The 27,615-nt window shown below is 41.0% G+C and overlaps 1 protein-coding gene and 1 non-coding gene across 2 annotated transcripts; both read left to right on the top strand.

Annotated features, from left to right (window-relative positions):
* On the top strand, positions 1-27,081 carry LOC126187506 (uncharacterized). Its single transcript, XM_049928624.1, has 3 exons — positions 1-116; positions 20,545-20,763; positions 26,107-27,081. Exons 2-3 carry the CDS (start codon positions 20,547-20,549, stop codon positions 26,355-26,357), a joined length of 468 nt encoding a protein of 155 aa, XP_049784581.1. The 5' UTR covers positions 1-116; positions 20,545-20,546; the 3' UTR covers positions 26,358-27,081.
* Positions 3,839-3,913, top strand: Trnas-aga (transfer RNA serine (anticodon AGA)). The gene has a single exon. It is a non-coding gene; the product is annotated as a tRNA-Ser (tRNA).
* Positions 27,082-27,615: the final 534 nt, after the last annotated feature.

The raw sequence follows: 27,615 nt of genomic DNA, 5'->3' as shown, positions 1-27,615 counted from the left end.
GTCCCCTTGCCGTGTGTCTCAGTGTTTCCGCAGCTTCGAAGCGAAGAAGGCTGTATGCATTTGTGGTGCCAGGCAGATCTTCAATCTTCTTTGAAGGATAACTGCGGACGTTCTCGGTGAGTAAAATGTGACGACAGGCTTCTTCAGCTACACCTACACGCACACGTTTCGCGTCTGCAGTCAGTTTTAGCGGACGTCTTGTAGGCGAATGACCTCGTCATTAGATAAACAGACGGACGGACACGTTTCATTGTTGTTGGAAGTCCTACGAGTAGTGTCGGGTTTTACCGATCGCGGTTCAAATCTCCGCAATCCTATTTAGGTTTTTCGTGGTTTCCTGATATCTTTTAAGGGGAAAATCGGAATCGTTCCTTTGAAAGTAACTCTGGCAGCTTACTTCCGCTATCCTTGTTCTATCCAAGCAAGTGTTCCGCCTCTGGTGAACATTAGGTTAAATGCTCTGAGCACTATGGGACTTAACATCTTAGGTCATCAGTCCCCTAGAACTTAGAACTACTTAAACCTAACTAACCTAAGGACATCACACACATCCATGCCCGAGGCAGGATTCGAACCTGCGACCGTAGCAGTCCCGCGGTTCCGGACTGCAGCGCCTAGAGCCGCAAGACCAACGCGGCCGGCTTAGGTTAAAGCTCAACAAATACCGTTTACTTTCAGATATTCCTGCCAGTACTGAATGCTGTTGTACGTAATGGCGGCATCACATAAATAGAAGGCTTTTGCTAGTTCTTTATTTTGTTTCGTTGGTAACATCAAAATAAATTTAATGCTGAATCATTTCTGAATTTCACAAGAAAAATGACCCTCGTCTTCAGACTGTCAGGCAATGATTAGCTACAGTGAAAAGAATATGCCTTTTTCGGGTGAACGTAGATATAAACATCACTTTTCTTCCAAACTACATTTTATTCTATTTAGAATACATTTACACAGAAATACAGCCCTGTAAAGCCACATAAGACCACACTTTTTAGTGGAGAGGAAATTTTTGTTTATTTTGTTTATTTACATTCCACTCATAATATAGGGTGAGTCAGGAGGAAAAGTACACGCTCTGAGAGGTGATAGTGATTCAGAACAAAAAACTTCATATGGACGTATGCCCTATCCGGAATGGTTTCCGAGATGGAACACATTTAGTATAACATCTGTACGTTTTTCTAGAATAACTCGAAAACCTCACATTCCAGTGAAAACGTGCCGCAGTATAAAATTAAACTACATTAAATTTCTTACAAAAAAGTCGTATTCATTTTTTCTGCAGGACAAAGAGTTTGCGTGAAGAGAGACCGAGAATCCTGAAAATCTCGCGCGACGCGCGTTCTCTGTAGCTTAGGCAGCTTTTGTGGGCCAATTTGCAGTGGTTTCCCGAATTGATAGACCTCGCGCGTTCTCTGTAGCTTAGGTAGCTTTTGTAGGCCAATTTGCAGTAGTTTGCCGATTTGATGGACCAGACTTCCTCTACACTACTCCGGTATTTTGTAAACAATGACTATGTTTGAATAATACAGAATACAAATATCAATGTACATTCAAAGTGTTCTATGTCGGAAACCACTCAGAACTGGGCATATGTCCATATGAAGTTTTTCGTTCAGAGTTAGTAATAGCATGTGCCTTTCCTTGTGACTCACCCTGTTTATTATGGCATAAAGAAGGTTTACATGCCACTGTGTCAACTTGGTTAGCCCAAGGAAATCTTTACTGTACTCATAGAAGTGTAGGATGGTGTAAGGCATTCACAGATTACTCACTGAAAAGTGGTTCCTGAAATTATCTAAGAAATTTTACATGGAGGAAACGGAAATTATGTGAAATCTTCCTACAATCGTATCGTGGGTTCAAAAATGGTTCAAATGGCTCTGAGCACTATGGGACTTAACTTCTGTTGTCGTCAGTCCCCTAGAACTTAGAACTACTTAAACCTAACTAACCTAAGGACATCACACACATCCATGCCCGAGGCAGGATTCGAACCTGCGACCGTAGCAGTCCCGCGGTTCCGGACTGAGCGCCTGAACCGCTAGACCACCGCGGCCGGCAATCGTATCGTGGGAATTGGCGCTGAAGATAAGGCATTCGACTCGCATTTAAGTTCAAATCTCAGTCCACCTAGGTTTAGCTTTTCCGCGCTTTGCCTGCAGAGATTAAGACGAATGCCGGGATGTTTCCTCGTAAACAATCCCATTACCTTAAAGTTCTGCTTTCTTTCTAATGATCTAGGCGCCGACAACAGATTGCCATCTATCTTTCTTTCTTTTTCCCAGTCAAACAACTCCCTCGGGGACGACACTGGGGCGCAGTGGCTAACAAATGAGACAAAAAACATCGTTGGATGCCAGTTTGAAAGCTAAATGCTCCACATTGTGAAGGACCTGTATCCTCGCACGTTATATTTGGTATAAGGTTCTGTGCCATTTATCTCCTACTTGTTGTTCCGGTTCGGTAATTCAGCTTAACTGTTCCTCTACAGATTATTACAGTGTCATAGTGTGTCGAACACTGTCCAGCCGAAGGAAGACTAAGCACAGTTACTCTTCGCTCATGGACAATTAGTGGGACTGGCTGTTTGAGAAATCGTTGCCTATATGTGCGTGTCGGCATTACTGAGTTCGGAACACTGTCTGATTTATTACCAAAGCAATCAAAACGAGAATCCTAATCGGGATTCCATAAATGCTCATACTTTCAGTGCAAAGTATAAATCTGAATACAGTGGCAAACATGAATGCGCAAGCTCGTGTTTATTAGCCTGAACGATGATTTCCTTACGAAAGTGACAGTGAATGCAAAGTTCTTTACCTTAATAATCACTTTTATCGATTCAATCCTTTACGCACCGCATCATTGCCCCTCCTTCAACGGATATTCTGTAATGAATATAAAGGAACGAGAAGTACTAGTATTACTACAGCAGCTCAATTATTATGGCAGTAAAATACTTGGAGCTCTACAGAGGACGACTGAGGAACACAGGGCATTACATGATATCGCGGTGGTCAAAGAGACCGAGTGCCGTCTGCGTCCACCCCACCCCCACTCCATCTTCCTCTATGTCTCTCTGAGTCAATGCTCAACCGAATTAGTGCTCCGTGTGAAAACAAAATGAGTATATTCTAATAAGCTGTCCTCTGATACAGTATTAAACGAGGCACTCATCAATCCGAAGACTTAAATATGCAGAACTCTATACTGCGCATGATCCTATAGGAAATAGAATGTTCTTGCCGTAACCTCTTCTATGAACTAGGTCACTCAGTCGATTTTTGGGTGGACCTACCGTTCTAAATAAGGTGCTAAAAATTTGTAATTTTGAAATGTATAAAAGTTTGACAGACGGGAAGGTCTCATTCACTACCAAAGAAAGTACTACGACCAACGAAGAATCGAACACCGTAGGTACAACTGTGTCATAGCAGTTGCCCAATGAGGTGGGAAACCTCATACTGATAGATAATTATAGCTCGATTTGAGGAGCTCCGAGGTGGAAAAACTGTAATGAAATGCCACAAATCGTGAGCAGGGGTAAAACTCCTGAAGTATTGTTCCATCGGCTGATAATGGTAATCAGAATTCTCGTGGTGGTACGTCGTTGTCGCGATGTCAGACCTCAAGCAGGATGCACGTATTCCTGATTAAATACCGGTACTTATAGTCAGCTGTATTTAGAGACTGCGTTAGATATGAGACCTCATTTTTCTGGCCTCAATACACACTGCATACTGTGTTATAAGAACAAGCGGAAAGGAAACCATAATGTATTTAATCATAGTCTCCTCTTCAATGAGCAAACGAAGAACACGATAAAAATGAGTCGTGCTTGGGTAGCTCAGTTGGTAGAGCACTTGCCCGAGAAAGGCAAAGGTCCCGAGTTCGAGTCTCGGTCCGGCACACAGTTTTAATCTGCCAGGAAGTTTCATATCAGCGCACACTACGCTGCAGAGTGAAAATCTCGTTCTCGAAACATCCCCCAGGCTGTGGCAAGCCATGTCTCCACAATATCCTTTCTTTCAGGAGTGCTAGTTCTGCAAGGTTCGCAGGAGAGCTTCTGTAAAGTTTGGAAGGTAGGAGACGAGGTACTGGCAGAAGTAAAGATGTAAGGACAGGGTGTGAGTCGTGCTTGGGTAGCTTCTGTAAAGTTTGGAAGGTAGGAGACGAGGTACTGGCAGAAGTAAAGCTGTGAGGACGGGGCGTGAGTCGTGCTTGGGTAGCTCAGTTGGTAGAGCACTTGCCTGCGAAAGGCAAAGGTCCCGACTTCGACCGGCACACAGTTTTAGCCTGCCGGGAAGTATCAGCGCACACTCCGCTGCAGTGTGAAAATCTCATTTAGCGAAAATATTTTTGAAAAAACAAGATATTTTCTGCTGCTAATACAGACAAACAAATTGCTGTAAACTTCTGTTTAGAATTTCTCATGCTGTTCAGAAAGAGGTGTCCACACACAGTGGACAATATTTCCAGAAATCAGCAACATCTAGGAATTTTATGCGACGTGAGATGAAACACGGTTTTCCTGGTTTAACACGTGTCGTGGGAGCACGTAAACAGATATGGCAAAGGAATTCCCAAACAGCTGGCATACCTGCGGCTATGGGATTGCAGCCGATAACGGGAGACTTACCTGCCACAAAGCCTCACTGAAGGTAGAACCAAGCGTTTTGCTAGTGCAAGTAACTCGTTACAGCACTGTTACACCGTCATTAGAGTATCGAGAAAATAAAATAAAGAGATGAGAGGTAGAGACGGAAGGGTAAATAGTGAGAGGGTAAGAGAGATGACCAAGCGAAATTGATTACGGACAAGAAAATCAGTTAAGAAGCTCAGTTTAACAAGTTTAGGACATAAAAGTATCATTGTGTTGACCTAAAGGCTTAGTTTGAGCATTTTTACACCATGATGCCGTAGGGAATTCTGAGACGTGGCACATGAAGTAAATGGAGTGTTTATTGAGCAGAAAAAATGTTAATAAAGTAGGAAACCGCACATCTTGCGGTGCTCTCATTAACGATCCTGAAGTTCTTACACTTATTTTGTGATTGTTAATTTGTACTTTGACTCATTTCATATATCTAAAGGTTCTCTTCCTTGAGAAAAACTAGAGAACATGATGAATGAAAGCATTTATCATTAAGGGAGGAATCGATAGAAATAGAGAAAGTGGTGGAGGAAGGAGAAAAATGGAGAACTGGAAGAAAGTGGGAAACTGGTATCAAGCACGTTTTTTTTTTTTCAAATTCTTTATTTAATCAGTTTGTCCTCTTCACAAAGATAACAAAATTTCTGACTTAAGTCTTCCAGCACAGCACCCAAAGGTTCAAACAATCTGTTCCGTAAACCGAGCGAGGTGGCGCAGTGGTTAGCACACTGGACTCGCATTCGGGAGGACGACGGTTCAATCCCGTCTCCGGCCATCCTGAATTAGGTTTTCCGTGATTTCCCTAAATCGCTTCAGGCAAATGCCGGGATGGTTCCTTTGAAAGGGCACGGCCGATTTCCTACCCCATCCTTCCCTCACCCGAGCTTGCGCTCCGTCTCTAATGACCCCGTTGTCGATGGGACGTTAAACACTAATCTCCTCCTCCTCCTCCTCCTCCTCTGTTCCGTAAACACTCTGCTGTTTCCTAGTACTCGCAGGTACTTTTATGAACGCGCCGATACCAGTTGTTGCTCATTAATCTAGTAGCTGAAAGGTATTACATTTTGACTTTATCTAACTGTCCAGTATCTTTTTATCAAATATAATTTTCCCCTTATATAAACACATCATTTGCGAGAGGTATGAACTCGCGATTAATATTGACCTGAATGTTGTTAATATATAAAAAGAATAGTAGACGTCTAATACAATTCCATTGGGGACAAACATATGAAGTTAGTTTTTGGCTGTGGATGTTTTTTTTTTTATTTTTCGTTTCGGGATAATCTTCTACTTTCTCGTTGTCAAGGAGTCAAGTTTCTCATGGTTGAACTTTCCGCAATCCAGACTGGTAGTGAGAGTCCACACTAAGAACGTCATTATGTCCGAAGTTCCAATACGACTCCTATAACAGATAGATGCCAATACACAGGACGGAATCTTGGGTCGGGTGTGCTGCCCTTCATTGTCAGAATTAGTTACTGACAGAACACAACACAAGGAGCTGACAAAGTGCTTTCTCCCATCGTGAATATAGAGCAATCGAGATTATATTAACCGGGATATTACCGAGGCTGACAGATTGCCTGGCCTCCAGGTTATATTCTGCGACGGCCACCCACAGCAGACAGTGTTGGCTAAGGGCCCTGTGTGAGATAACAAGATCACGTAATCGATGAGAGCGCAGATGCTTGCTGATAGCACGCGACTGAAGTAACGCCACAAAATGAAAGGTGCGCTCTGGATCTACCGTTTTCTTTTGGGTGAACGGATTTTCGCCATAATTTACCTGCGAATACTGTCCTAATTTGGTGTCGTTTGTACCCGTTCTTGCAGAATGCAGTCTTTAAATGTTTCACTACAATAAAAGTGGATATCAACGATGACAAACTGATCTACTTTCGTGGTAAAAGAAGGCGAAAATCCTTTCATCCAACAGAGAAAAACAGAGCTACAGCAAATCCCACCTTAAGCAAGACGGGACATGAATTAGGCAAATTCGGCGTTAGATCTGTGTTCCGCCCACTGCCGAATGTTAAGGAATTGCCGCCTCCAGTGAAGGAAGACCTTGGTTTGAGAGCAGCTGCCATAGACAGCTTTTCAAGTGAATGAGTGTAAACCAAGAGCAGACACAAACACGTGGGCACCCGCGGCGGGTGGTAATGCAGTTGTCTAGGACACACTGTCTGCACGGTGTACTACCGCTTTACTGAACTTTCACTGGACACAAACGGCACGTCGAGTTGAGAAACTTTGAAACGTCAGCGACAGCGGCACATAGTATTCGGAAGGGCAGAAGAGTGGGTTTGAAGAAACTACAAATCCTAGAACACTAAAGCGGGAACATGCTACATTGCTACTGAACAATCGTAAATTTTACTACTCCAAATGTTATTCAATGGAGGTCATAATTTATACGTTATAAATTAGTTAATTACATTTATTAGATCTACAATGGTACGTTATATCAAAATTAAGTTCAAAATATCCTGTTTCAATCCCTATAATGACTATTTTGCTGCTCAAACTCTGTCTGCTTGATATTTTGTCTAAGATGGCACACTAAGACAAATTCTAAGTAATAAAATAAATATGCCGACTATTAGGCAGTAAAACAAATATGCTGACTGCTAGGAAACAGGCACATGATTACTAAATATCCGTAATATTTACGACTAGAATACCAGTGTTAGTAGACCGCTGGATTCAGGAAATTGTAACAACAATGTTAGGCATGAAGCTACTCAAGAGCACATGTCGCCTATGTGTCCAGATAGACGGAACTGCGAAGATGGTTGGTTGGTTTGATTTGTGGGGCGATCAACTGCGCGGTTAGCAGCAAACCGCGAAGAGATACCGACTGCAATCGTAACTTTTACGACGGTTTAGTAATGTAAGATCAACAGGATTTTATAGTAAGAGAAATAGTAAAAATTTGCATGTCCACCAGCACACTGAACAGAAACACTGGCTTCAATATTTGTCGAAGCTGGAGATGGACGCTAAAGACCAAACGCCCCGAACGAGCAATAATTAATCTTAAGTTTCCCGTTCCGCTCTTTTGCCGCTCCATATTTTAATCGTCCGCGAATCACCTCTAAAAGAACATTATTCATATATGCAGAGATTTACATAATTACCGGTCTATTTTGACAAGGATGGGACAGAGAGTAGGACGTGGCCTTATAATGGCAGCCATCCCGACATTCGCCAGAGATAATTTAGGAAAACCTAAGTATAAATGGCGACATGAAGGTCAGAGCCTGGATCCTCCTGAATACGAGGCCTGTCCCTAAACAAGAGATGAGTTTCGTTCGGTTTAACTCTAATTTACAGTGCTGTTTTGTTTACACATTGTTCGAGAAAAGTTATTTCATAATGTAGATAAGCTAGTGCTACGCTGTTAATTTTTTTTTCTAAACACAAATCACTGTACACACTTTGATTGACATAAGAACCACAACAATGATGCTTAATTTCCATTTTTCGTACTGCCAACTTCCCAGTTTCTTACTTGAAAAACTGAGTACGCATACCTTCATATTGTGTAAGAAATTGGGTTCAGAAAGAGTATAAGATGATAGTGCTATCTATTTCACAGCTTCGGTGTAAGGCTTTCCAGAAAGAAAGAAGAAAAAGAAAGCATTGTGCGAAAGTCCGTTGGGAAATGAAACAGGTGTTTCATTATTATCTACTTGCATTATATTTACGTATTTTTTGCCTAACCCTCAACTGTGTTATCTAAGTAATCCTTTAATGTATAGGATTATGGCTTGGAGAAGGGGATGGGGACTAAGTTCCTACGTGGTTGCAAATCCCAACCCCACTAACTACAGAAATCAGAACGCCACTACGTATTAGAGGCACAAAATATGATTCGGTGAACAGCCACAACTGAAGGTCATATTGATAAGACTGAGAAATCCACTTGATTTGTAAGAGTAACTTTCTTAGCATGGCTAATTTCGGACGCTACTGGTCCGTCATCGGGTGGAAAACATGTTGTTTGTCATGTCATGGGTGCGGACGGGCGAGCTAGTTAACGTAATACATTTAACTCACGCATGCTTGGCATTAGGATTCGCCGGTGCTGCCAGAAAAGCATCCATCTCGCCTGTACCCAGTACGCGCACAGGCACATCGATTCCAACACTCAAGTCATTTCATGACGATGAAGATTATGCTAATTTTAGAAAGTTTCCATTTTTGTTCAAATATGACGAGCCTTGAACACCGATAGAATTTTATACATTGATTTATAATTTCACGCTTAATGTGGTTTCGCGGCGAGCGGTAGACATTCTTCTATAGCACCCCATACTGCACAGAATTACAGTTTTCTTTCTCTTATCAAAAACTGATTCCTAATCTAAAGAGACCAGACGAAAGAAAACGCCTGTTCAAGGTTGTAGGAACTCCGCCGATAACGCTGTTCCCACGGGCGAGATATATTTCTACATTAAGAAAATGGGCATGTCAGAGATCGATCAATTCCTACATGCCGGAGACGCCCAAACATTTTTGCTGGAATGGTTGTTCTCAGGGCACTGCTTGTTACTGCTCAAGTTGTTTGGTAACAGACATATGAGTCTGTCAGCTTTCCAACTTCTTCACAGTTGTGATGAGAAACTTCTCTAAAATTGCCAGTCATTTTGGCTTTCCAGTAGATCTCCAAACGTTTGTAGCCACATACAGTCCACACGAATTTGCTTTTTTCTTACGTATTCTCCACATATCGTCAGGGACTTACATTGGTGAATCTACATCAGGTTCTCGTGAAAGGGCCAAATTACTACCTTACGCCCACAGCGCGGCTTATTCGAAATATCGGATCATAATGATACATCGCACGTGGTCCGCTGTTTGACATTTTCTAACGACATATGAAAAATTTTGATAATTTGGTAACACTGATGTCGATACTCGGGAGGGCTGCGAGCCGTTACTTGACGCTTGAAGAAGTAATCAGTTCGTTTAACTTTTGGCATTTGCGATAAAACTCCCAAGAGCCGAGATAAATTGGCAGTGACATCCGGACGCTTAGCAGTTTCAGACCGAAGGAAAAACAAACCACTACACTTTTTTTTCTTTGTTCATCACGTAGAGTGCAGCATTGTTGTACAGTTATGAGGGCGCGATTTATAGTTCTGGGAGGAATTATGGACGCTGCAGTGGTATCTTTAGATGTAAAACAGAGGAGTACTTTTAATAAATACATAAGAAATATATTTACAGATCACTCGAATTTAGATTACATACGTTCGATATGTCCTCCACCAGCGACACGAACAATATCATATAGATACTCGAATTCCTCACATACTTGGTTAAGAATGTTCATTGTCACTGATGTTACGGCGTTACGGATCCGGTCCTTCAACTCTTCTAGGTTCTGTGGTAGTGTTGGCGCACAAACGTTGTCCTTAATGAAACACCACAGGAAGAAGTCACAGGGCATCAAATCCCGTGACTGTAGAGGCCAGCTGAGAAGTGCTAAGTTGCTTTCTGTTTGACGACCGATCAGACGGTTCGATAGAGTTTATTCAGATATTCACGCACTTGGCGACTCCAGTGAGGGGATAACCTGTCTTGCTGAAAAATGAAGTTGCTCTATTTCAGCCTCAGAAACAACCAGTTTTGTAACATTGCAAGGTACTGCTGACCGTTAACCGTATTTCCATCAGAGAAAAACGGGCCGTAGACAGATGAATGGGATGTCGCATAAAACACGTTGATTTTGGGTGAATTTCGTACCTGTTCAATAGGGGCACGTGGGTTCTGTGGGTCCCAAATCGGAACATTGTGTTTGTTTGAATTCGTGCGACATTTTCGTCGGAAATACTGGGACAGTCAGAACTCTTTCCTTTACATAAAGATCCTGTGCCTACGAACTGTCGATACCGTCTGCGAATGTTCAATCCATTCGAAGGATCAGTTTGATACCTCAACCAGAAACGTCTTTGCCGTATAATCACGGAATTACACTTCGCAAACTCAAAGACACAAAATTATTCCTGCTGCTGAGTAACCATTTTGCAACGAGTAACGGTGACCAAGCAAACAGAAGACAACCGACATCTAGCGGCGAATAATATAAACTAGACAGTTTTGACAACACCGTACACTGTAAGGGGGGGGGGGGGGGGGGGGGGAGGAAAGACGCACCACGAAGGAATTATCCGAATGGGTCGGTAATCGGCAGATGTTATTTACATGTACAGACAAACAAATGATCAAAATTTTAGAAAAATTACATGATTTATTCAAGAGAAGGGGCTTCACACATTAGGCAAGACAACGACGCGTTGCTTCACCCCTGGCCCTTTTGCAAGCAGTTATTCGGCTTGGCATTGGATTGACAGTATTGTTAGATGTCTTCCACAGTGACATGATGCCAAATTCTGTCCAATTGGCGCGTTAGATCATTAAAATCCCGAACTGGTTAAATGGTCCAGCTCATTATGCTCCAAACGTTCTCAGCTGGGCCGAGATCCGGCGATCTTACTGTCCAAGTAGAGTTTTGCAAGCACAAAGACATGAAGTAGAAACTCTTGCCGAATGTGGGCGGGCATAATCTTGGTCAAGTGTAAGCCCAGGATGGCTTACCATGAAGGACAACAAAACTGGATGTAGAATATCGTCGAACAAATCCTCTCTACTTCGGCCATCATGTTATTTTACTGCGCTAACAAAACTCATCTACTACTTGAAGTGTCTCGTTTCCTAATTTAATTACCTCAGCGTCACCTGATTTAATTCGACAACATTTACTTAAACTTGTTTTGCTTTTGTTGATGGTCATATTATATCCTCCTTTCCAGACACTCTCTATTCTGTTCAACTGCTCTTCCAATTTCTTTGCTGTCCGTGACAGTATTACAATGTTACCGGAAAACCTCAAAGTTTTTATTTCACCTCCCTGAACTTTTCATTGTTTCTACAAATTTTCTTTGGTTTCATTTACTTCTTGTACGGTGTACAGACTGAGCAACATCGGTGACCGGCTACTACCCTGTCTCAGTCCCTTCTCAATCACTGCCTCCTCCCAGTAGTTTACCTACCACAGCTACCTTTGGAATTTCAAAGAGTGTATCCCAGTCGACGTTGCGAAAAGCTTTCTACAAAGCTACAAAAGCTGTAAACGTAGGTTTGCCTTTCCTTTACCTTGCTATGAATAATTGTAGGGTCAGTATTGCCTCTGGAATCCAGACTTATCTCCGACGTCGGCTTCTACCAGTTTTTCCACACTACCGAACCTACCTGTAACAAATCTAGCAGTACGCCTCTGAATTGTTTCGATGTCTTTCTTTAATACGACCTGGTGGAGGGTCCCACACTCGAGTAGTAGTAAAGAATGGGTCGCATTAATTTTCTATGTGCAGTCTCCTTTATAGATGAGCTACACTTCCCTAAAATTCTCCCAATAAACGGAAGATGACCATTCACCTTTCCTACTACCTTCCTGTACTTTACTGTGGTGATGACGTCCAGCAAAAGGTCTGACGACATTCCGTCACGTGACAGAATAAACTACCCCATTAGTCACGAGAATAATAATTCTCTCTCCAAAACTGTAGTTATCTCTAATTCAATTGTTCTTGAGCGTGAAGTGGGTATTTTAAGACAGTTGTTTCCCAACAGCACCATTTATTTATTTGGTCTATTATTACAAGCGGAAAAACTAAATTTAATGGCTTTTTCATTACTATTACATTACTCCGGAAATTTCACAAATATTAATGTAATACGGTTAATTACCCTTTCGTTTCTGTTTTGTTGAATTTACTGTTTTTTAAGGAGAAAATCGGATAGAGTGCTACACGGCGACTAGTGCCTGCTACGTTCGACCACGGAAGCCAATAGCCCACTCCACAAACTGAAAGTGAAGACTGATGCTTGTCATGTTGACGCAGTAGACGAAAGGAAAACGATGTAAGGAGAACTGTACGCAATGCTCTGTTATTTCGCATAATAAGTATGGCTCCACGACTGTTTGCTTCCACTCAAGAGGCAGGACACGGCGAGCAGGAAATAAGATTTATTATGTAAAGAATATTCAGCGCCACAAGGAAATAATTTTCTTTCTTCTAAATATTAGCGGATTTAAACGTGAATAAATACGAAAGACTGCCTATCGGCAAAACTCGAAATGAGAAAAATAGTTATTTAATTTGCTCTAAAATTAGATTTCATTGTCGTATAGCATCATTGCAGTTCTACTTCAGTACAGGGCTTTATGTTTAAGGATGCTTATCAGATATGAAAGACTGTGTAAAGATAAGCTTTTCATTAGCTATTGTATTGTAGCAGGAGAAATAACTTTCTAATACAATGTAGTACATTCGCATATGCTGCTGAAACTGCTCTGGTAAATCTGTGTGATCGAAGATATTTTTTAACCCGGTGGAATGACTATAAAACAGTCATAATCACTGTTTCCTAATTATCCCTGTAGAAGCAGCAAATGACCAGCGGTCCTTCGCAATTGTGTAACATAGATCCAACGGGATTACTGGTAAGTTCTTGAGCGACACTGCGACTTCTTAAACAACTTTATAAGGAGTTCCATTACCGTTTTAACGTAAGGCCTTCCGTAACTAATCAATCGCTTTCCCAGCGAACTCTCGGCTCGGGAACAGAAGTTTAAGTTGCAAGCCGTACAAGGGAATCGCTAACGTTTCCAATAGGATTAAAGTCTTGAGGGATTGCAAGCTACAACAGTTGGTATCTTCATCGTGTAGCATCTCTTTTTGTCAAATGAACTCTGTGAAGAGTTGTCATGAGAGGATGCCCATGCCTATGCCAAAATTGACTTTTTCTCGCATTACAGCTTAACGTGACGTAATTAGTCTGCTTCGCGTCTAATGTGAGACTGATGCGGTTACTCTCTGTCTAGCAGGAAGTAAGATTACAGGTCAAGATGCTTTTGATATGGTGATTTTTAGATATGAAGCACCAGCTCTGTTGGATGAACATAGGAAAGGATATCCGCGATGATCTTTTTGGAGGAACTATCACAGCTGTCGCCAGAAGTAGCTTAGAGAAAATATGGGAGAACTAGGTCTTAGCGGTTGAACAGCGATAGTCTCCGTTCCTGCTGAAAATCGATCCTTGTCCCATCTTTTTCGGATGACATCACGGTCAATTTCCGCCCCCCCCCCCCCATTAAATTTCCCTATACCTGAACTACTGCTTCTGCTCAGCATTAAATTTCGACTATTCGGAGACCAAAAGGTAAAATCTTATGACCTTAGTTGGCTGGGTGACAGACAAGCGGTTGCTCAGCAGCCTATTTGGAAAGGCTTTCCTTCCACGCGCGGAATTGTGCTTTTTCTTCGAGAAATGTGTTTTGTTTATGTGGCCGATGATGAGCGTGTGTAGAGTTTGGTGTCACGTTTTTGGAGTTGCTCACGATGAGAAAGAGAACAGAGGGAGATACCCGGTGCCAGCACATAGTTTGCTCCTCCAAAATAGCACCAAGATGGTCGCCGAACCTCCCTCATCCGATGAGCGAATCCATCAACAGTGTCATGTGCTCTCATTCCATGAAACACCTCTGAGATAATTGTAACCTAATCCAGAACCTTGGTGCAAAATCTAGGGATTAGGAATGCTACCCTACCACTTATCCTTCCTTTTGGTGGCGAAATACTGTGCATGATGTATTACTTGTGTGTGAATTTCTGCATGGAGGAAGAGGCACGATATGTTCAGAGTGTCAAAAAACGGCCGTGCGGAAAGAGAGGTAGAAAAACACACGTACAGATGCCATACTGAAGAAAAAGTAAGCTCCTACAGCACTTGCAAATCAGAATAAGTTCTGGAAATGCGTTGTGCTACACACGAAAAATCGCATCTGGCGCAGGAATTTTATTGTTCAAATAATAATAATAATTGACATCATTGGAAACTTTCTCAAAACATCAGGACAGCGAGAGTTGATGTATTTTATACTGTCGACGACGAGTCAGTTAGAGACGGAAGTTCGGATGGGCAAATAAAGCGGCTGGATAGTCGGACGAGGGATTCAGTTCCGCTCCTTCCGAATGCGACACAATTACAGGTTCTCTGCAAATTTCACGAAGCTCCGAAAGCGGTGCGTAAAATATCAGTTGAATGGAAAATTCTACAGTTGGCAATATTTTTATTCTACAAGATGATAATGTCCAGTGAAAAACATACAAATATCGTGAGGTTGTGAAAAACCCTTTCCGTGTGTCACAATGTATGTGTCGATGCTTATCACACTTATTAGTTGTTGTGTATTGAAAGGTGTGTTGTTGAACAGTAATGTGTGAGTCCTTTAGTTGGTGGTCTTATTGGCAATAAGTAGCTTCACTTTCTTTTAGTTTTCATTACTTTCAATCGCATTCGAGGCGAGCGACAAACTAAATTATTCTGATGTTTTAGTACAATGTTTTCGCCGAAAACAGGCGTTAGGCATGGTCCAGTCCGACAGTGATGCAATGACCTGTAGGTCTTGCGTAGGAAATGCAAATTTCTGATACGACAGACGCGTAGATAAATAGCATGACTATCCAGTGTAAAGCGATGAGCAATTACATCACATATTTACGGGAAACAATGACTTAAGCAAGTAAGTCCTTTGTGAGCGAATGGAAAAGAGAGGGTGCCACTACAGTTGACAACCGAGAATCGCTGACTCGAGGAACGTCCACGTGACGTTGTTGTATAATCTGGTATATGTCTTGTAAGAGCTTCGAATTGTTTCAAATAACTGATTACGATATCTGGCAGATAATACTTTTCCCTGAATTTCCACCGTTAATCTCGATGTCGGCTCAAAAATTGAGACCTTTGACTGCTTGTTATACAAAGACGATATGTGCTATCAAAATAATTGCCAGCTACTTTAAGTCAAAGTAGAACGCTTCTGTTTCTCCCCGTTACAATGGTTAAGTTATCACGTAATTGCGCAGTGCTGCAGTCACTGGGATATGGAAACATAAATTATATATTCTTACGTTACTGTATGTCCATTTACGAAATAAAATTGTGACTAGAAAGGTGATGTGTGAGATGACACAGTGGTTAAAAGCACTGGACTGCGTTCGGGAGGAGAGCGACCAAAATTCTCGTCTGGTCATCCTGATTTAGGCACTCCATGGATTCCATAAACCACTTCAGGTGAATATTTTTATTGAAAAGGGCAGGGCCGATGTCCATCCCAATCAGTGCTCGATCAAAACTAGCGTGTCGCACCCAATAACGCCGCCGTTGACGGAACGTTTAAAATGGAATCTTCCCTGTTTCCTTGTTTGTTTTCATCACTCCCTGCATCGAAAATTTCTAGAGTAACTAGGCCCAACACGCCACAAACCACAGAATGAAAGCTGTAATATACTGACATTTCTTCTTTACGTTTAATCACCAAACGAAGATAGAAAAACGTTTCATTGAATGTTAGTACGAATAGATAGATTTTACTGAGCAAGAGATCTGCTCACCGGCCCACACTAGTAAAGCAAATTTGAATCAGTACTCTCTTAAGGGGACGTCGACAATTGTAGAGTACCCATTTACGTGGGTGGTTTGACAAGTCTGGTAAAAAAAAAAAAAAGTTTGTTTCGTAAACAACTCGCCTTTCTTCTCGATATATAGTCTCCTTTAAGCGATATACACTTGGTCCAGAAATCCAGCTTTTTCATCCCATCGGAAAAAATAGTCTGTCAAACTCTGCAAAATACTCGTTGACTGCAACTGTCACTTCTTCCCAGCAAGCCTTAGTTTAAAGATAGGGAACAAGAAGAAGTCACAGAACACTTTTTTGAGTGAAAACTTTTGTTTTTTTTTTCAGCCAACGCAAGTTTCAAAAGATTCAACGGCTCCAAGTAAACTATCATTTTCCCTTGGGAATCCCAGAAAACAATGTCCATACCTTACCAGCTGACAAAATGGTCATTGCCTTCTACAATGCACTATCATGAGCCTCTGTCCATTCTTTTGATAGCCGTTTTGACTCTGGTGCGCAAAAATGAATCCAAGTTTCATCAACAGTCACAAATCGGCGCAAAAAGTCTTGCGGACTGCGATTAAACATCGCGACATTGTGCTGAAATTTACTCGATGCGCATTTGCTCGACTGTGAGCAATCGCGGCACCCATCTCGCACACAACTTCTTCACAGACAATTCTCCGTGCAGGATATTATGCACTCGCTCAGTTGAGATGCCTACAGTCTCAGCAACACCAAGAATTTTTATTCGGCGGTCTTGCATTACTATGTCATGGATTTTGTCAATGGCTTCTTTTGTGGTGATCTCAAGTAGACGGCAGGAGCGCGCTTTGTCTTTGGTGCTTGTCCGGTTACGTTTAAATTCATTAATTCCAAAAGTAAACTGTCTTACTGACGATGCAGAATTTGCGTGAACTTCGTCCAGTTCTGTTTTGATATGTGCGGCAGTCCAACCCCTCACACAAAAATGTTTAACAACACGAAACTCGGTTTTCTCTATTTTTAATCGCAGGCAACAGTCAACAATGAATGAAATTGTTGAAGTTCTTTATACGATCCTTAGAATAATCAAGCTCACCAATTACGAAGGCCCGAAAAAAACGTTCCCTTCTTGCATGGAAATTTACCAGACTTATCAAACCACCCTCGTAGATAAAGTTTCACACATATGTTTGCTGACAGTAAAATGACAACGATTTTGGCTTTTACCACAGTAAACTGTAGTTTTTTAAGCGCCTGACATGTAAGTTTTCTGTATCGCTCAACTTATCATGGCTGTAGCCATGTAGTGACCTGTTATGGTAGGCTAGTGGGGAAAGCGTCGACTTACGTTACGAACTAGAATTCAAATTTGCTTGATGATTTTGACGAAACATACGTAATCTTTTCGTAAAATGATCAGAACTTCAGTGTTAGAAAATTTTTCTTCTAATACGTCAGCAATTTGGAATTTTGGGACAACAGAGCATTTTGTTGAACATAGATGTATGCTACACAAGATGTATGCATAGTTTCTGTTGTCAAAGGAACTAACACAAATTTTCCCATGTAAGGGGCAAGACTCTAAAATTGTCATTTTTGACAAAAATGAATTGATCAGTTTCGAGACGTATTTTGTCACAAGAAATAAATTATATAGGTATCACGAAAATCTTATTACGTATCAGAGAATTGATGGTTGTACACTCAGTATTAGTTGCGGCCGCCTGTGACTAAACGGTAAGTTTTCATTAACGTTGACTCTGCCAGAGACAGCAAAGGACTTGGAAGAGCAGTTGAACGCAATGGACAGTGTCTTGAAAGGAGGATATAAGATGAACATCCACAAAAGCAAAACGAGGATAATGGAATATAGTCGAATTAAGTCGGTTGACGATGAGGGAATTAGATCAGGAAATGAGACACTTAAAGTAGTAAATGAGTTTTACTATTTGGGGAGCAAAATAACTGATGATGGTCCAAGTAGAGAGGATACAAAATGTAGAGTGGTAATGGAAAGGAAAGCGTTTCTGAAGAAGGGAAATTTGTTAACATCCAGTATAGATTTAAGTGTCAGGAAGTCGTTTCTGAAAGTATTTGTACGGAGTATATCCATGTATGGAAGTGAAACATGGACAATAAATAGTTTAGAGAAGAAGAGAATAGAAACTTTTGAAATTTGGTGCTACAGAAGAATGTTGAAGATTAGATGGTTGGATCACTTAACTACTGAGGTACTGAATAGAAATGGGGAGAAGAGAAATTTGTGGCAGAACTTGACTAGACGAAGGGATCGTTTGGTAGAACATGTTCTGAGGCATCAAGGGATCACGAATTTAGTATTGGAGGGCAGTATGCAGGGTAAAAATCGTAGAGGGAGACCAAGAGATGAATACACTAAACAGATTCAGAAGGATGTAGGTTGCAGTAGATACGGGGAGATTATGAAGCTTGCACAGGATAGAGTAGCATGGAGAGCTGCATCAAACCAGTCTCTGGACTGAAGACCACAACAACAACTACGACAACAACAAAAATCAAGACTGTTTCTTGTGTATGACACTGGTGAAGGGTTCCTAATGTGGGACCTTATTATCTACAATTTTGTGATCGTTTATTTTTATAAATTCTTTCCGAATGCCAGAGGAGTTCAGTACACACCACACATAATTACATTATTGTTGTAGAATAATTCAGTTCAGTTTTATTATGCTACGCAGATTTACATTATGTATAACGACGAAATTAAATAAATAAGAAGTGCTAACAAAACAAAAATGAGATGTTCGTAAAAAAAGGTATCTTCCATATAAGATGAATGAAGCTATTCGAGTTATTGAAATTCTGGTTACTTTCTGGTAATAAATTTACACAGGAAAAGAGTCTCATCAGAATCGGTGTGTAAACTTAAACCCTACTCCGCAAATTCGGCGTATTAAGCCTTCACAACTCGCCTACCAGAGAAATTTGCCGTTCGTAAGTCATGAGTTGACTGACACAGAAAATGTCTACTTCGGTTTCTCAGAAATTACGGAGTTTTGAGCTATGCCGAAATAGGCGTCAGTTTAATGGTTCAAATGACTCTGAGCACTATGGGCCTTAACATCTGAGGTCATCAGTCTCCTAGAACTTAGAACTACTTAAACCTAACTAACCTGAGGACATCACACACATCCATGCCCGAGGCAGGATTCGAACCTACGACCGTAGCGGTCGCGCGGTTCCAGACTGTAGCGCCTAGAACCGCTCGGCCCCTCCGGCCGGCGGCATCAGTTTATTTTCAAATAAGAACGTATGTGCGAAAATTCATCTGGCCGGCTTCTCACTGTCAACGATAATGCCTGTAGCTATAAATGCTTTAGTAGTTTTACCTGTCGAAATGTGTGGATGTAAGTTATTCTGGGCGTTAAAGTTTCTCAAAAAAAGTGGAGCGCATGCAATGTGGTTGGCTTTCTGATATACCATGGTTCTTAATTCACACGGTGTTGTTTACTTCGGCGATAACTACAGCCCAGGTTGCAAACTGTTCGTCGAAATTTTCCTGACTATTGTGCTTCCTAATTACGTATTTATAGAAGTTCACCCAGACGAGGTCGCTAGTGCACGGCCAACGTTATAGAACTATATCAATACTGTGTATAGCACGCATAATAGGTCAGTGAATGCCTCGCTGCGCGGCGGGATTGCTCATTTCATAACGTGAGATGAAGCAATTTTTTTTTTTTTGGGGGGGGGGGGGGGGTTGGGGCGGGAAGGAGACCATACAGCGAGGTCATCGGTCTCATCGGATTAGGGAAGGACCAGGAAGGAAGTCGTCCGTGCCCTTTCAAAGGAACCATCCAGGCATTTGCCTGGAGCGATTTAGGGAAATCACGGAAAACCTCAACAGGATGGCCGGACGCGGGATTGAACCGTAGTCCTCCCGAATGCGAGTCCAGTGTGCTAGCCACTGCGCCACCTCGCTCGGTGATGAAGCAATTCCGGGCCTATTGGGGGAACTACCTACGACTTCTCGCAGCAGTTTGGCTAGAATATAGAGTGAAGCGAGAGGCGAGGAGAACAGTTTACAACGAGAACTGATACGTAATTCGTGGCAGTAAGTACACCATTACTGAAAGCGAACAAGCCTGTGATGTTTAAGCGTTCGTTACTTCCACGAATCCTTTCTACTTTGGTACTGACGCTCGGAGCGAAACACAAAGCCGTAGTATTAGTTTCGTATCAGTTGCAGTAGTACATCTTGAATTAGGCGGGGATTACTTCTGCCGTGCAATTTGTTAGTCAATACGCTGGGCGACGTTTACTTAGCTTCCCCCTCCCCCCCTCTTGAAAGCAATCACGCAAGGTCTGACGAAAAACAGCTTTCTTCGACTGCAACAAAAGCTAGTGACATCGGCACACGAGAGCTTAGCGCAATTGTTGTGGTTGGCAGGGATGGCGACTGCGACGGTGACGCTGTACTCGCACGCGCCGCGCTCTATGGGGAAATTCATGGCGCACTTGGTGGGTCTGTCGGACAACATGTGGCCGTCGTACTCGCGTCTCAAGCACTGGAGCCTGCTGCTGCACTTCGACGGCGACCCCGAAGACGAGGTCTGGCTGTGCACGCTACGGCGCAGTAGCCTGGGCGGCAGCCAGAAATTCTCCACGGGTAAGCCTTACTATGATCTCATATTGAGTTGTCAGTCAATCGCTCATTTTTCTCATCTACAATAGTTAACAAACTTGGACGTTTTCAACAGTACGAGAGCAACACAAGGCAATTTAAAATAAATGCAGCTGCTACAAACGCTTATAACTATTTAATGAATAGCAATACATCGTTAAGAATTACAGAGAACGTAAAAATATTAACAATATGTCTGCACACTATATAGACGCTCTATATGGCTTCCGTTGGTCACACGCACATCTAAGCTATAATCGATTTCACACCACACGTTCTGAAGCACATTTGGAAGCCCTGATGCGAGCCTATCAGAAATGTTTATTTTGAGTTGAGGAATTGTTTTCGATAAACGAGGCATACATGAAAGATCTTTCACGAAGTCCATGGGTGGCATATATAGAAATTTAGGTGGCCATCAGCAGAACAAAGCATCAGCATGACCACTATGATTGATCTACAATACAGAAGACGTTGACTTAAAAATGTGTAAACCTCCGTACCGCCGGCCGCGGTGACCGTGCGGTTCTAGGCACTTCAGCCCAAAACCGCGAGACTGCTACGGTCGCAGGTTCGAATCCTGCCTCGGGCATGGATGTGTGTGATGTCCTTAGGTTAGTTAGGTTTAAGTAGTTCTAAGTTCTAGGGGACTGATGACCTCTGAGTCCCGTAGTGCTCAAAGCCATTTGAACCCAATTGGCATTTGGAGGTGCTTGAATGTATCACTGGTGAAATCTCCTCTGCACTGTGGTGACATAATGACAGTTCTTAAATTCTAATGCTGGCTTCTGGTTCAATGCGACTGGACAATGATCAAAATTTTGAACTTTATTTTACGTTATCTGTAATTCTTATCGTGTATCACTATGCATAAAACAGTAATTGTCCTGTTCTGCCATCTATGAATGTCGTGTCCATAGACCTTGCCAGACACCCTACATCCAGTGTAACCAAAGAATCCACAGAAAACTGATAGATGGTCACCCAGACCATTATACAACTGCAGTCATCCACGTGACAAGACTCACGGGATAGCCATATGCACATACACAAATGGCGGCAGTACAGTATCGTGTACACAAGGTATAAAAGGACAGTGCACTGGCGGAACAGTTATTTATATTCAGGTTATTCATATGAAAAGGTTTCTGACCTGGTTTTGGCCACATGACAGGAATTAACAGACTTTGAATATGGAATGGCAGATGGAGGTAAGCACATGGGACATTTCATTTCCGAATTTGTTAGGGAAATCAATATTCCGATATCCACAGAGTCAAGAGTGTCCTGAGAATATAAATTTCTGGCGTTATCTCACCTTGGACAATGCACTGGCTGATGGCCTTCACTTAACTGCAAGAGCAACTGCATTAGCATGGAGCTACCTGTGCTAACAGACAAGCAATGGCCGGCAGTTGTGGCCGAGTGGTTCTAGCCGCTTCAGACCGGAACCATGCTGCTGCTACAGTCGCAGGTTCAAATCCTGCCTCGGGTGTGGATGTGTGTGATGTCCTTAGGTTAGTTAGGTTTAAGTACAGTAGTTCTAAGTCTAGGGGACTGATGACCTCAGATGTTAAGTCCCATAGTGCTCAGACCCATTTGAACCATTTGAGACAGGCAATACTCCATGAAATAACTGTGGGTATCAATGTGCAATATATGACAGAGTGTATCTATTACGACAGTATGTGGCATTAATGGTCTATGGCAGCAGATGGCCAACATGAGTGCCTTTGCTAACAGCATGACATCACTTTCATCACCTCTCCTGGACTTGTGACCATACTGGTTGGACCCCAGGTGACAGGAAGAGCCTGGTTAGATGAGTCCCAATTTTGGCTGTAAAGAGCCGATGGTAGGGTTTGTGTGTGGCATTGATCCCATGAAACCATGAACCCAAGTTGTTGACCAGGCACTGTTCAACCTGGTGGTGACTCCATAATGGTTTGAGCTGTGTTTACAGGGAATGAATTGTGTTATCTGGTCCAACTGAACCGATCACTGAATGGAAACAGTTATGTCCGGCTACTTGGAGACCATTTTGAGCCATTCATGGACCTCATGTTGCCAAAACTTTTTTTATAAGTAATTGGATATACAAAAAAAAATCTACTCACCAAGCAGCAACATGAAAATACATATATAAAAAAAGGTATTACAATTTGCCGGACTGGATGAGATGGGAAGGTTTTTGCTTCTCATTGGTCTGGCAAGTGTCCCTGGCCTGGTGTTCTGGAAGACTTTTCTGAACTCTACCCTTTTTCCTAAACCTCACCAATTCTTTTCCCTCACCCCTCTTTCTTCTCCTTCAACTTTTTCCCCAGAAGGAGCCACTGGCTCCAAAAGCTATCAAATTGTAACACCTTTTTTATATGTGTGTTCTCCTACCACTGCTTGGTAAGTAGATTTTTTTATCTATCCAATTATTTATATTTTCAAAAGTTGATCATTACCGTTCAAACAATTTTTATGTATAACAGTGTGCCACAATTGTTTTCAATTGGTTTTTAGAGCATTCTGGGCAATTCTAGTGAATGAGTTGGTCACTCAGATTGCCCAACATGAATCCCAAGAAGTTTATGGGACATAGCCACAGCTCGAGGTCTTGCAGTATCATTCTCACTTCCTGCACATGGGATCTCGGGTTCGATTCCTGGTGGGGTCCGGGATTTTCCCTGCCTCGAGATAACTGGGTGTCGTCGTCGTCGTCGTCATCGTCGTCGTCGTCATCGTCATCATCCATACCCATTACGGTCGGAGGAAGACAATGGTAAACCACCTCTGCTAGGACCTTGCCCAGTTGGCGGTACTGGTCTCCCACATCATCACCTGTACTCCTCAGAGTATGGGACCTCATCATTATCAGCTGAGAGGTTAGTTCATGCACAAAATACTACACCAGCGATACTTTCATGGTTACTGACAGCTACAGAGGCAGCATGGTTCAATATTCCTGTAGAGGACTCCCAACAACTTGCTGAGTCCATGCCATGTCGAGTTGCTGCACTACACCAGGCAAAAGAATGTCTGACATGATATTAGGTCTCCCATGACTTCTGTCACTTCAGTGTATTTCATACTTCTAAGAAAACTGTACTTCCAATGGTGTTCTCCTTATGTAAACATAACTAAATGAGGAAACATAAGTAGATCTGCCTTGTCTTTATGTTGTTCTAAGAAATAAAAATTATCTACCTGCACCAGAAACAGACACTACTGGTCATATAGCAAATGAGACACTATGTGTAAAATTATTTAGGGTTCACTGGGAAGCAAGTTGATATAGAGTAACCATACAGGCATGTGCAGAATTACCTGGAGATAACCAGGAAAAGAAGAAAATTTCATTTATTGACAGACAATTTGGAAGGGAAGAAATGCTACAACATGGATCTTTGTCTTCGTCTGGCACCTCTCTAACATTTGAACACTTGAGAACAACTCATGGTCCTACTAAAATATCTCAATAATTTTGTGCTGTCTTTCTCATGCCATTCCAAATCCCAGAAATGCTGTTCTGCATACTTTGATGCTACAGTAAGCTGGAGAAAATCATGTTGTGGCAGAAGGTATAGCCACGTATAAATGAATGATCCTAGAACAAAATTTTTCATTCAGCAAAGGGTGTGCGCTGCACTGAACTTTTTCCACATCTCTGCAGTTGTATTAAAACTGAGCATTTTGCGGCTAAGAAACAGACTTAAGCCCCAGTTCAGAAGACAGTTTTAATTTACTAGAAATGTGTTTACCCAATTTTATCAAATAGATCAATAATGTTTAATGTAATATATTTTTAAAAAATAAGACAGAAAAAAAGTATCAACCACATTTCTCATGACACTATGACCACATTCACCAATTATCTAACTACACTACAAAGAAATATGTGATGAAAACTGAGGATGATCATTATAGGGTGCATTAAGAGTACTAAGACAAAATTACAATTCAAGGAAATACTACTATATTAAGTGAAGATAATATGTGTATAGCTATACTATATCCACGCCATGACTTGATTCGGCTGAAATTAAGAACCCAAATATGACACTTGTGAGTGGTTACCTTTACTCTGGGTTCCACAAAGGCTTTTCCAGTGTTGCATCAATAGATTTTAATTTAATCCATTTAATCTTATGACATAATACGAAAAGTAAGGGAAAGGCACCAACTCACCTGTAGTGGACTGGTATGTAGAGCATAGAAAGATGTGACAGAAAACAATATTCACAATATGTTTTGATCTCTTGCTCTATTTCTAATAAAAGTAAACACACACAAAGACACAGACACTCGACCCCAGTCTCACCTTCGAAGTGTGTGCTTGGATGTTTGTGTTGTCGTGAGTGTGAATGTGTGTGCTTGTACTAAAAAAAAAAAGAGCAAGAACTTGAAAGCAAGTGTGAATACTGTTTTCTGGCACATGTTTCGGTGCAACATACTAACAGTCCACTATAGGCAAGTGATTGCCTTCCATTATTTTACATATTCTATTCAGGGATTTCCAGTATTGTTATTAATCTTCTGAGGTAAACAGACAAGATGAGATTTCAAATAATCATTAATTGATAGAAACAATAAAAAGCCAACACAAATTGGGGCAATGCAGTAGGGATTGAAAATTCCTATTAGTTCCAGGACAGGTAGTTACATTTGTTGTCACCAGGACACTATTTATATGACATACAGTTAATAGTTATTTGATGATGAATACTAATGTAACTACTTAGATATTAATCCAGGAACAGGAGATAAACAGAAGCAACATAACAACTGTATCTTTAATAAACTAGTGGTGTTCCTAATTATTTTGCTTTGTTGAACTTACCTTGAGAAAGTTCACAGCAATGTAAAACTAATTAACTCCAAATGCAGTTTCTAACAGTTGCTTCACTTTGTAAAAGTATATTTTTACTTGTTTCACAGCTGTGGACACTTTCCTTCATGATGAGATCTGTGGAACATGATAAATGAATGAACAAAAAGAATGCTATTAGGCAGATTGACACATCTGACAATAACATCTATCATATTAACTTTCATAAGCAATAACAATTATTTAATAAGTTATTACAAACATCCTTCTTTTACGCTGTCATCAAATTGTAGGATTGAAAAGCTCAGTCTAGGACTGAAAGCAATTCTTAAATTTCTGAATGTCATAATGTGTGCCTATTATCTTGCTGATGTTATAAACCACATAACAAATTATGAGTACATTGTATGAAATGAAACCAATTAACCTCATACTAGTTTGTGTATCAATAACATAAATATCTGGATTATTGTATGATTCATACAGTCTTTAATATGCAATTTTTTTTTCAGGAGGGGAAGAGATTGCATATTACTGCAAAAAAGTAAGCAAGCAAGAACATCGAATTGGAAAATATGCAGAGACATTTTATTCTCTCGGTACAGTAAATATAACCGTTGAAGAACTGAAAGAAATGTGTAAAAATAATAAGTGTAATGGACGAAAATACAATGTTTTCAAAAGGAATTGTCAAGACTGGACAAGAGACTTGTGTAAGAGACTCGACATTTGGGATAGAAAAGGAAAACAAATTCGGACTTGAAACAAAACAGTTATGCAGGTGCAAACACAACATGTGTGCAGCTTCTTGATAGTTAAATGAAAAGTCTCAAACTTTTCAGATGACTTTGTCAGACATGAGCTTCGAGAGGTCACAATGCTGGCAGTGTGAAATGTTTGTCAAGTATGGTGAAACTTTTCACAGTACTCATGTTTATGAAACACGGTTGCAAGTTAGAGTGTCAGTACATAATCTGAATCGTTCTACTTTCATGATGTATGGACTACTTTGTTTGTAACAACTAGTTGAAACTGTGACATGTAAATAGAAATGTTCGTTTGTAATTTCTTTGTTTACATTTAAGTATAGGAAGAATAAGATGAGGAGAGTATTAAAAGACTGTAGTTATCTCTCAGAAAGTGCTCAAATATTACTTAGTCAATGCCACATTGGTAATAATGTACATAAATGTTTCTGTTGAGAGATAACATATATCTGTGTTAGGCATGTGTGGCGTTTCCATGTACTTAAAAGCTTGTGTGTCTGTTTAGAGATTTCTTTATGGAAAGGCACAGCAAATACTTTTTTTATAATGATGTGATCTCTAGTTATAAGCCAAAGGATACCATCATCTTGAAGCAACATTTCAATGATTTTCCTGCTTATGATCTTCATAAGATGATGATGGGCAGGGAACTTTCCAAAATATTGCTTGAAGGTAATGTTGCTACTTGTTTTGATAACCTGAAAATTATTTGTTATTATTATTATTGTGTGGCACCTATTAAGAGTTTCTAAATAACAAGAATAGATATACTTGCCCAAGTATTGCTAAACAATTTGACACAATAGTTATTATTCATTAGTGACAGGACAAATCCACATACTATGAAAGATGCTACTAGTTAAATAGCACATTCAAAATGCATATAAAGGCATAGCCTATATGAAAATGGAGGCCTTCTTGGTGATTTAATAATTAAATCCGACGTTTAGTTACCAAGGAAGATTTAATCAGTAAAAGTCACCAAGAAGGCATGCATTTACATTCATGCTATTCCTTTATATGTATCATGAGAGTTCTAATTAGCTAGCAGCATCTTTGTTGGATGTGAATTTGTTCCATCACTAATAAATAACAGCTGTTGCATTACATTTATTAAGCCAAACTCTCACATTTTCAGGTCTTATTAGTTGCAGAATGGAGGCCAATGTGAGATTATAAGGTGTGTCAAGAACAGCTATATTTCTTAAGATTACTTGCTATTGTTTTGCTTTATTTCAGAGGGTAACCAAAAGC

The sequence above is a fragment of the Schistocerca cancellata genome, chromosome 5 (assembly GCF_023864275.1).
Source record: "Schistocerca cancellata isolate TAMUIC-IGC-003103 chromosome 5, iqSchCanc2.1, whole genome shotgun sequence".
Taxonomy (NCBI): Eukaryota; Metazoa; Arthropoda; class Insecta; order Orthoptera; family Acrididae; genus Schistocerca; species Schistocerca cancellata.
Note: the sequence above shows the minus strand (reverse complement) of the source record. Positions and strands in the feature narration are given on the sequence as shown.